Genomic DNA, 11,346 nt, shown 5'->3' with positions numbered 1-11,346 from the left:
TTTGTAATCATTTGGGAAGATTTTTACCCAAGGAAAGATTCTCAGATGTTCAATACCCTTTTGCCATTTATCTGATTCATTTTTTTTTTTTAAAAAAAAATAGCTTTAGGGAAGAGCTGGCAAAAGTGCTTAAGCGTGAATCTTCATATTTATTCAAAACCTCCCATCTCAGAAGAAACTCAAACATGATCAGAATGATAACGTAACTGCAGAATCTATTGACTGGAGCTATTCGGTATCAAAGGAACCAGTCATCTTTCAAACACTGCCATTGTTTGAAAATAATTTTAAAGTATACAAGAGACAGAAGACTCAATTCTGCAACCTTCCTTGGTAGGACAATGGTTTTGTCCCTGTCCATTGCTATGGGAAAATATCATTTCACCCAGCCATTTAAGGACAGACTTTCTATGGGTTTTTAAAAGGCAACTTGAGAAATGTGATTTAGCCTCAACAGAGTAATTCTTTGGAAAGGCTCCGGATTATGTGTATTTAAAAACAAAATCTATGTGGAGAAGCCTTTTTCTCCCCTCATTTGAAATGACAATTTAAAGTCTTATGAAGGAAGGAGTGATCTGTTCTATCAAACACTCATATGCAAGTTGGCATTTGAAAATAACAATCTAGAGATAGCTGTCTGGCAGTCAATAAGCACATGCTAAAAAGTTTTACAGCTTTTATTATGCTTTTTTTTCCCCTCAGAAGAAGAATAATTCTACTCAAAACAACACAAGAGTTTAATTCACGGTTCATTTTACAATGTGGAATGAAAGTAAAAATGTGCTGCGATTCCAAGCGTCTGCACTCTTGGTAGGCAAGAAAAAAAGCACTTTATTTTCCTCCCTAATTGTTGTGTTCTTGAAGTGACTGAGCCAAGAAAAGCTTGCCCAGATTCTGGGCTGTGAATTCCTTGATGTTCCGGCTGTAAGTATTAATTTGACCTACGAAGAAAAGAGATGGGGAGAGAGAAAAAAAACAAAATACTTTAATGAAAAATCAAATAAATATTTTAATATAAAACTTCCAATCTAAAATGTAGTTTCTGACTCCATTTTCTTCACACTGATTACAGCACATACAACACACCATGCCCAAATAAGTAAACTGTATATAACTTGTCAGAGTGCGCACAGCTTTACTATCTGTGACAACCCAGGAGTAATATCAGCAAACAGATGTTTGTAAGAAATAGAGGTTTTATCTACAAAAGAATATATACTATACATACACGTACTATAGGTAGGAGTCAAACAATCAGTAAATTACAGAAGGGAAGAACACACAGTGAGAGAGAGATGCCCTAACAGGGCCTCTTCTTATTATACAGGCTCTTAAAGGAATAACAGCCAAAAACCTTGCTGACTCATTCCCATTATTACATCATTCCTTCAGCTGGTCAGCTCTTAAATCACTACCCTGACATAACTGAACTAATTCGTATTGGTTCAATTTGATATGACTGATTCACACACAATTCATACTGCTAACAAAACAGCCAGGTTACCACAATGCACTGAATTTCCAGCTACCCAATCCCTAATTAATGGAGTCTAGTGAGTTGTGTGAACCTAGACATTTGGCACTAAAGTATATAATCTGAAGCATTTTTACTCCAAAAAAAGGTTTGGTTTTTCAGTGCCCCTCCAAATGTTGCTAGAGAATTGTAAAGCTTTATGGGACAGAATGGGGAAATTATTAAAGAAAGAGTAATCATGCAAGCAAGATGAGTTTGAGCCATGCTTAGGTCGTCTTCGACTTACAACCACAACTGGGACGGACTTTTCACAACTAAGCAAGTGAATTGCACCCAATTTTATGATCTTTTTATCATGGTTGTTAAGTGGATCACATGGTCATTAAGTGAATCCACCCTCCCTCATTAATTTTTCTTGTGAGAAGCTGGCTGGAAGGCTGCAATTAGCGATCACATGACTCCAGGATGCTGCAACCATTATAAATATATGCTGGTTGCCAAGCTCCCAAATTTTGATCTGTGGGGATGTTGTGAATGTCAAGAGCCTTAAGAGCCTGAGTGGCGCAGCAGACTAATGCTACTGTTAAAGGTAGTATTTAGCTTCCAGCTGCCTGCAATTACTGCGAGTTCAATTCTCACCAGGCTCAAGGTTGACTCAGCCTTCCATCCTTTCTAAGGTAGGTAAAATGAGGACTTGGTTTGTGGGGGCAATAAGCTGACTTTGTATAGAATATACAAAAGTATGAAGGCTATTGTTTAACGCCTTGTAAGCCGCCCTGAGTCTCCGGAGAAGGCGGCATATAAATAATAATAAAAAAAAAATTAAAAAAGTTTGAGACTGGTCATACAGTAAATCACTTTTTTCAATGCCATTCTGATTTCAAATAGTTGCTAAACAAATGACTGTAAGCTGAGGACAAACTGTAAATCCATTTTACTTAGGTACTGGCCCCCACCAAGAACAGCTTCTCAGGCTCCCCAAAGTTACAAAATCCTACTTCAGTGTGACATTAGTTTGCAGATTGTCAGGACAAAGATGTTGAAATATGGGGTCCTTCAACAGAAATGTTTCTTTCCCCTGCCCAATATAGTCTTTCCTTCTTTCCACCTCTAAGTAGCTAATAAGCACTTGTGAATCAGGCAAAATCTGACTTGAATTCTTCATCAGATTTGAAAAATGGACCCGATTATCAACAGCTTTCCCCAAACTGGTTTGAAAAGGGCCTTATCTGAACAAATATGGAGTGATCTTTTCATTCTTCTGATTAAATTGGGAAAGTTGATTTGCTTTTGCATTCTGAACGATACAAAAATAAAATTAGGGTTAGTCATGCAGGCCACGGATTATATCAGCACAAAATTTAGTGAATTCCTTTTTAGTTTTAGAAACTTGCATATTGCATATGGCTTATTTGACTCAAACCAAATTTTAGAAGTTTTTTCAGAAATCCACTTCTGAAAATTTATGACAGATAAATCCTATGAAGTGGAATAACTTAATTAATAAGTGAAATAATTGGAAATATAGGATTAAAATTAGGAATAGAAACTGAGTGTGTACACACACACACACACACACAGAGAGAGAGACTTCTGCTGTATCTCTAACAATGTTGCTTTCCTCAGCCAGCTGACATTTTATAGGTCATGTTTTTGTTAGCTACCTCATGTTATTAGCAATTTTTCAAGTCAGCAGTCTGTGAAGGGTTTGTCTGAAGTGCTACACAAATCAAAAAAAGTGTCACCTTGCCCCTGCCCCCTCTTTTTGTACATAGTTTACTCTTATAATTTATTTCCTCTACTAATCAGGGAGAGCAAAAAGACAAAGCCCAGATTATCAAAATTAAAATTGCTTAGCAGACCAGTACATTTTCATTTCCACGTTCCACTTCAAAAAGTTTGTAAAACACCTCTGAGACAAAACCAGCCACATTTCAGCTTTGATCCACAACTTAATTCTGCATGAATTAAAAAAGTGAAGGCTTTTAGTTTTTTTCCCCAAGACTTCTAAATAGGAAAAAAAAAAATTGGCGGAGAGCTGTTGAAATATAAATCAGTTGTCCTTTCTCCTAACTGAAGGATAATACATTAAAGCAGAAGTGAATGGAAACATAATTGAAAAAAAAGTGAAAAAAAGTTTAACTGGGGGTTTCCCTTTCAAAAAAGACTTTGTTGCTGGAGAATGATCAGAATTCAAGGCATACCTATTTTCAGCTAGCCAAGGAGGCTAATATTTATACAGTTCTACATATTTTATAGTATCCAATCCATCTAAAATGTTAATGTTAAATTATTTTTGAAATTTTGTAATCCACATATGATCTTTGACTCCTGAATTACCATGGCACGAGGAACCAAAAACATGAACACCAGGGTTTTTTAAACCATGGTTTATCACAAAAACATTTCTCTAGTCCAGCCTTCTCCCAACATGGTGCCTTCCCAATACATTAAACTATAATTTCCAGAATTCCCAGCCAGCAGGTTAATTGGGAATTTGGTGGGTGTTAAATTGGACAAAATCATTGTCAACACTTCCTTTTCACTGTGTTTTAACTTCATAGTGTACTGTATATTCTTTTTGCTTTTGTGTCTTGACCTCTGGCCTTTTTTCCGTAATTCCAGAAAAAAGGTAGGAAATCTGAATTTGCCAATTTATTGAAGATTTTATAGTTCTGGGACACAGACTGAAGATACAGGATGTAATCAATTCATAGAAATAAAGATTTAAATCTCACATGTGCCTTAATCCCGATTCTCCAAGAAACTGTTTGCATGTTGCTTGTGTTGAGGTATACGTGAAATAACATAGATATACAACAAATCCATCTTTAGGACCAACACTTAATACCAACCTGAATCCAAACAGCAAGATTTGCTGTTCAACATTATGCCTGATTTACAGTACTTCCTTAAAATACCTGAAGGTAAAGTTCAAAGCAGCAGCAAAACCTTAAAATACCTGAAAGTAAAGTTTAAAAGTGGCAGCGAAACCAGAACAGGGCCATCCAGGAGGCTTTTTATTTTACTTGCTTCCACATCACTCTGAAAACAAGCAGCAGGGATATAAAAAGTGATGGATTTTCCCTCTGGACCATTACCTGCAATCAAAAGGGAGTCCATCCTGGGAGGAGGCTGTGGCGGCTTGAAGAGTTTGTTCAAGTCTTCCTCAGGAAGGGGAGGTTCTCCTCTACTCTGACGCTGTAGGTTTTCTTGCTGACGTCTCTGCTGGTACTAAAGACACACAAGAGTTCAATGGATGCTTTGATCCAAAGGCCATTCTTTGGAAAACATCTGAAGGAAAGTTAGGAATGCTCTTTGGGTAGCTTAAACTAAGTTATTTGGCTGGTCTAGACCAAATACTGAATGATTTGTGATCTAGCTCAAGGTAAAAGTTCCCCTCGCATATATGTGCTAATCGTTCCTGACTCTAGGGGGCGGTGCTCATCTCCGTTTCAAAGCTGAAGAGCCAGCGCTATCTGAAGACGTCTCCGTGGTCATGTGGCTGGCATGATTCAACGCCAAAGGCGCACGGAACGCTGTTACCTTCCCACCAAAGGTGGTCCCTATTTTTCTACTTGCATTTTTTATATGCTTTCGAAGTGCTAGGTTGGCAGAAGCTGGGACAAGTAACGCGAACTCACCCTGTTACGTGGCACTAGGGATTCGAACTGCTGAACTGCCGACCTTTCGATCTACAAGCTCAGCATCTTAGCCACTGAGCCACCACGTCCCATCATGATCTAGCTAAGCCTTTTGAAATCTCCAAGAGGTCCACCAGCTGTGTTTGAGCTGTCCTTTCCCGCTCCTTTCTTCTCAATGAATTCTATGATCAGTGTAATTTCCTCCTTTCAATTATGATTTTTCCACTGTGGTCCAATGGCCCCATAATGGGAACATATGGGAGAACGTTCAGTACAATAATAAATTGGGGGATTTTATCTTAAGAGATTAATATTGCCTTGAATGATAAGACAAATTGATTCATACAAATGCCTGTCTAGAAGCTTGCTACCTGACCTAAGAGTGGCCCTGATTGTGATAGCTTTCTTGATTCATGTTAGAACTTGGCTTTTCCAAAGGTCTTTTGAAGCTGAAGTGAAGTTATTGGGACCAGATGGGTATATAAGATAGGTTCATGGTTTTTCCTCAAAGTCATTTTTTACATTGCTAACTCGATCTGTACACCGTTTGGAGCTTTTTAGAAGCTGTATACAAATTCTATCAATTCCCCCACCTTCCAATGCTGAATCATGCTTTAAATAAGTGATCTTTGATATAAGGATCCTGGGACAATCAATATAGAGGTAGCCCTCAAGCAATTTACTCTATCTGGGCTGGCTATTCTGCTGCTAATATAGCAGGCACTAATTGTGAGATCATGTGACCAGGACTGGGCTTTCCATCTGGAAAGAGACAAAACCAATGTACTCCGTTTCACAACTACAGTGTTTGTTTGCCTCTTAAGCAAATTCCTATCCTTTGGAATGCTTGAAGGTCTGCTTACTTTCTTGTATATACTGAAAGCAATGCAATTACCCCAGTAGCCCGGGTTGGAGTGGAAGATATGCCATGCAAACATCTTACTCTCTTGAAATGCCTTTGCCACCAATCTTTCTACTCTGTGGGAGGGGCGAGGGGGGGGGGGGGAGAGCAAGGAATTTCTGTAAGCAATCTCTCCTTTGCCTGACTTCTTCCCACACACCCCCCACACCCCACTTGCAAAGCAGAGATTGGAGAGGGATTTCAAGAGAGTAAGCTGTTTGCTTTTCTACACATCGAAAGCAAGTGATTGTGTTTTTGCCTAAAGGCCGGAAAGAGGTTAGACAAGGAGAGATTCCTACAGAAATCACTTGCTTCGCCCCCAGCCATGCCCTCACATAGCAGAGAGACTGAAGAGAAAGAGATTTCAAGAAAGTATTTGTAAGCTGTTTGCATAGGGCGCCTATGGTTCCCAGCTACAGGCTTCCACTGAGATCATACTGCTTTTGATCTTCAGAAGAACAAACAGCTTGGTTTCTTCCTATCCCTTTCTCTCCAGTCTGTGCTTTGCAAGGGGGGGGGGGGAGGGAGATTCACAGGTCAGGCACAGGAAAATGCATACTGATTGTAATGGCGATTACATGACTGAAGGGCACTGCATAGGTTGTAAATGGGCTGCAAAGTCCCATCCCATCCCCCAGCACTGTCATAACTTTAGACTGTAATTTAGATGGTCAGTAAGAGAAGACTACATATAGAAGCCTACAAGGGTCCTGAGTTCAACAAAGGCAGTATTATATTTTATGTAGCACATCTGGATTTCAAAATGCAGAGTTATATTCCTTAGGAAGGCAAAATATACTTTAATCCACCCATCTCCTTTTAATACTGTGCAATCTAAAGCCACTATTACAAGCCATGCTGTGACCCACAGATCTTTAATTGCTCATAGAAAAATGGATGGTCTCAGACTTAAAAGGGGAGAATGTGGGAAGATTCCAAACCTTAAACTGAATTGTCTGGCAAATAATTTCTTCTTAAAGAGAAACTTTGTTTGAAACATCGTTTGAAAGACCACTTTGAAGCAGAAAACGTGGAAATTATAGCCTGTGTTCTAAAGTGGGCTTAGCATAGTATGTGATGCAATCCCAATCACTTGGCATCACATCCTGCCTACTGTAGCTCTCTCCTCCATCAAAATGTTGTCACTTTGAGTGTTTAATAGTAAACTGTCCACTCTTGCTCTTCATTAAGCTCCCCAAGATGTTCACATCTCAACAGCCATAGGGACTAAACATCTGATTTGTACAACATGTGTAAGTAAGTCAGTCAAAGGCCTCATGCTGTAGTCACACATTAATGCTTGGAGAGTAGATGGGTTGGCTTAGCCTACTTGTGCAAACCTCACCCATTATCTTACATTTATGGCATGATGGAGCTATGACGTTAGCAGAAACTATGTTAAGACACTGACCAATTTGAACTATTGATTTACTATTTCAGCTTTTTGTGTACAAAATCAGAAAGGGTACAAAGAGAAAAAGAAGAGCAGAGTGGGCAGGTCATAACATTAATTTAAAATGAATGCAGCTTCACTTTCAATACAGTTTGAGATTAGTAAAAGAAAGAAGGCAGTCTGCAAATATTTCCAATATTCTCATTTTTAAGAGAGAGTTTAGGTATTGTTATGAGGTACGTAGACAGGCAAAATAGCAGATTTTATTCTCTGTCTTGCCCGTCCCCCTTAAATGGCAAACATTTAAAGCTTCAGCAGTACAGATTTTGTTACACTTCTGGCCAGTGAATCAAGAAATGTCTGGTGACATTTTTCTGCTTGATAGTGGAACACAAAATGCATCCAGATTTAAAAAAGATGAGTGAATAAGAGCATAAACATTTGTATGTCAGAGAGAATGAAAAGTGGAAAGGAATGGGAAGGTGGCAGGGAGAAGCGGAGAAGGAAAGAGAACAAGAAGGGGGAAAAGACATCCATAAAATGTATTTTTATACTTCTTATCAAACTGGTATTTTTTTCCCCCAAAATTGCTTGTGCTTGCATTCAACTGTAGAGCTAAATAAAACGAGCAGGGCCAGCAATGGTGCATGAAACCTAACTACAGCAGGGGTGGGTGCTACTTACCTTTACTACCGGTTCACAACGGGGCCCCGCGTACATCCACAGAAGCTTCCTGATGATGTCTGAGCGGAGTCTCCTGCCAGTTTTACTACCGGTTCTTATGAACTGGTCGGTCTGAACCGGGGGCAACCCACCACTGAACTACAGCCATTAGAAGTTGAGCAAGGACTACTAGGTAATCTTCCCTGATTTCCCTTCACCTCCTTCAAATCAGTTTTTCCATCTTTAAAATTGTTTCATAAATTTGCCTCTGCAGATTTATACCAATAAATCAAGACGCACTCAGCAGCAAATCCCATGTTCTCCATGTAATAAATGCCAAGGACTGAAAGAGCGGCTTTCTAAATTGACTTGTATATTTAGGTGATGTAATTAAAAAAAAGTGTTCCTGCCAATTTGAATCTTGCTATCAAGATCCCGTCGTGAACTGATTCACTCTCAAACATTTTGACAGGCGGCCTGTCCCCCCAAAAAACTTACTTGGTGTTTTTGCTGTTGCTGCTTGCTGGTATTTCTTAGGTAGGTGTTGTATTTTACAATATCTTGACTCATTTCATCCACTCGGTCCATCAACAGTTGTAGGGTTTTGCTAAGATGATTACTGAAACGGACAAGGAGATACTCTGATGAAGACATGCAACTATTCTGAGGAAAGACAATGGTGTATGCTCATTAAATTGAGCTGAATCTGCCTTATGAACTCACAATAAGTCTCTATTTTCTTAAAGTTCACTGAGCTGGTACCTATTGTCTATATATCTCTTGCTGTAGTGAGTAGGAGTTAAGAATGAAAGAAAGTCTCATGTTACTAAAATGGTCAATTTCCATTATAGCTAATACAGTACACCAATTATTGATTTCAGAAACCAGTACAAACATTTTATTTATTTATTTATTTATTTATTTATTTATTTATTTATTTGTTTGTTTGTTTGTTTGTTTGTTTGTTTGTTTATTTATTTATTGGTTCGATTTATATGCCGCCCGTCTCCGGAGACTCAGGGCGGCTTACACTGTGTTAAGCAATAGCCTTCATACTTTTGTATATACCTGCTCAGTAGGGCTTTTGCCCCCCCCCAAGCGGTGTTCCTTTTTATACAAAGTCAGCTTATTGCCCCCACAATCCGGGTCCCCATTTTACCTACCTCGGAAGGATGGAAGGCTGAGTCAACCTTGAGCCTGGTGAGATTTGAACTCGCAGTAATTGCAGGCAGCTGGCAGCTAAGTGCTACTTAACAGCCCTTTAGTCCGCTGAGCCACCAAGGCTCCTCTAAATCACCACTACCTTATTAATGCTATGAAGACATGTCTCTAATATGACACATCCAAGACTGTTGTCCATGTATGTTTAAAGGCACTGTTCATACTAGACAATCTGTGTTCCGCTGGATCATTGTTTCAGAGATACTGCCTTATGTCTAGTGGTTAAGGGACCAGGCTACAACCTGGGAGACTGTGAGTTCTAGTTCCACCTTAGGCATGAAAAATGGCTGGGTGACCTTGATCAGTAACTCTTAGCCCAACCCATCTCACAGGATTGTTGTTGTGGGGAAAATAGGAGAAGGAAAGAATATTAAGTATATTCACAGCTTTGAATTATTATATAAAAATGACAAAGGTGGGATATAAATAAAAAGAACAATAACAGGTGGAGAAAAAGCAGTGGGAGCAGAAGAAACTTTCTGCCAGTTTCCCCATTGAATTCCCTTCCCTCCCTCCTATTTGAAAATAGTTATCTAGCAGGGGAATGAAGAAACTAAATGAACAAAATATTTCAAAACCAAAAAAACTTAATCCAAGATTCTATTTTGTAACAGCATAACTATTTTATATTATTTCAGTTTGTGCTTCCACTAGGACTTGGAAGACTGAAAAAAAAAAAATAAAACAATCAGAAAATGATACATTAGATGTTGAAAATTTAAGAACCAGCCTGAAAAAAAAAAAGTTGATAAACTGAAGAACATGATTATCATCTGTCCTGCTGAAATCATTATGGAAATTCTTAACTTCGCGATGACTTTATTCTAGGTTAAGGGTGCTGAACTGGGAGCTGAAGGTTTTTGGGCAGTGAAAACAAGAAAGATACACAAAATAACCCTTGTCAAGTTCTCATTGTTTTTACAAAAAAAGTAATGTGAAGATAAGAGTCAATTTCCTGTTCAATCACTTGAGAATTGGTGATATTTTAATCTCATGAGGATGCAAACCTTCACTAAAAGGAAAATTCCTATGTACTCAAAATATCAAATTTCTTTGGTAATGTTTCCCATTTTTAATGGCTGTTTATTTGCTTAACAAAACAGATAAGATTCTGGGTAGATTATGGTCAGCTGGAACAGTAGTGTATGAAATGGAACTCTGCATGAAGTTGGACTCACAATCCGATCAGTCCCAACCACAATGGCCAAGCAGCAAAGATGCAATCCATGGAGCCCTCTTCATTATCCAAGGCAAACATGCTCAACAACTAGTACTGTTATTCAATAAAGTGTCAAAGAGAATATTGTGCAGTATTACAGGCCTTTCCGAAGGAAGTCTTCTTAGAACAAAATACAGTGGGTGCTAATATTTGTAACTCAGGGTTGATATGAGGAGTCCATGGTGCTTCTTCTCTGATCTTGGTTGTTTTCTTGCACGTTTCATCACCCAAAGTACGTAACATCATCAGCACTGATGATGTTGCCTAGTTTGGGTAATGAGACGTCTGCAAGAAAACAACCAAGATCAGAGATCAACAAGGACCCCACAATGGGTACTACAAGACAGAAAGTTTTTCCAGTTAGGGCATCCATGATTTGAAAAAAAAATCTTCTGAGACAGACTTTTCCGGTACCGACTCATTTATATTTGCAATTCAGAATATTAGATTTCACAGACAAATTGGAACTTAATTTTGTGGCGGGTTTTTAATATGTCTGTTTCTTCTGTTACCTATAGTTTCAATTGATTGTGCTATTTTTAAAATTTAAGCTATTCTAAAATGTAAGACCGGGAGGATTTTTCATCAGGTTCGCCTGATCCGCCAGTTGCGTCCCTTTCTGGATCGGGACTCCCTACACACAGTCACTCATGCCCTCGTCACCTCCCGCCTGGACTATTGTAATGCTCTCTACATGGGGCTCCCCTTGAGGAGCACGCGGAGGCTCCAACTGGCGCAGAGTGCGGCCGCCCAGGTGGCTATGGCGCTCCCGTGCAACACCTCTCCTGCGCGAGCTGCACTGGCTCCCGGTGGTCTTCCGTGTGCGCTTCA

The 11,346-nt window shown here is 39.1% G+C and overlaps 1 protein-coding gene across 1 annotated transcript; it reads right to left on the bottom strand.

Moving 5' to 3' along the window:
* Nucleotides 1–663: 663 nt before the first annotated feature.
* Nucleotides 664–8,691, bottom strand: LOC139326908 (eukaryotic translation initiation factor 3 subunit H-like). Its single transcript, XM_070956651.1, has 3 exons — nucleotides 8,574–8,691; nucleotides 4,576–4,708; nucleotides 664–941 (listed from the first exon to the last, which is right to left on the bottom strand). Exons 1-3 carry the CDS (start codon nucleotides 8,661–8,663, stop codon nucleotides 844–846), a joined length of 321 nt encoding a protein of 106 aa, XP_070812752.1. The 5' UTR covers nucleotides 8,664–8,691; the 3' UTR covers nucleotides 664–843.
* Nucleotides 8,692–11,346: the final 2,655 nt, after the last annotated feature.

This window comes from Pituophis catenifer, unplaced genomic scaffold (assembly GCF_029215685.1).
Source record: "Pituophis catenifer annectens isolate HBS135680 unplaced genomic scaffold, rPitCat1.0.hap2 SCAF_322, whole genome shotgun sequence".
Taxonomy (NCBI): domain Eukaryota; kingdom Metazoa; phylum Chordata; class Lepidosauria; order Squamata; family Colubridae; genus Pituophis; species Pituophis catenifer.
The sequence above is the reverse complement of the archived record's forward strand: the minus strand, read 5'-3'. Positions and strand labels throughout refer to the sequence as shown.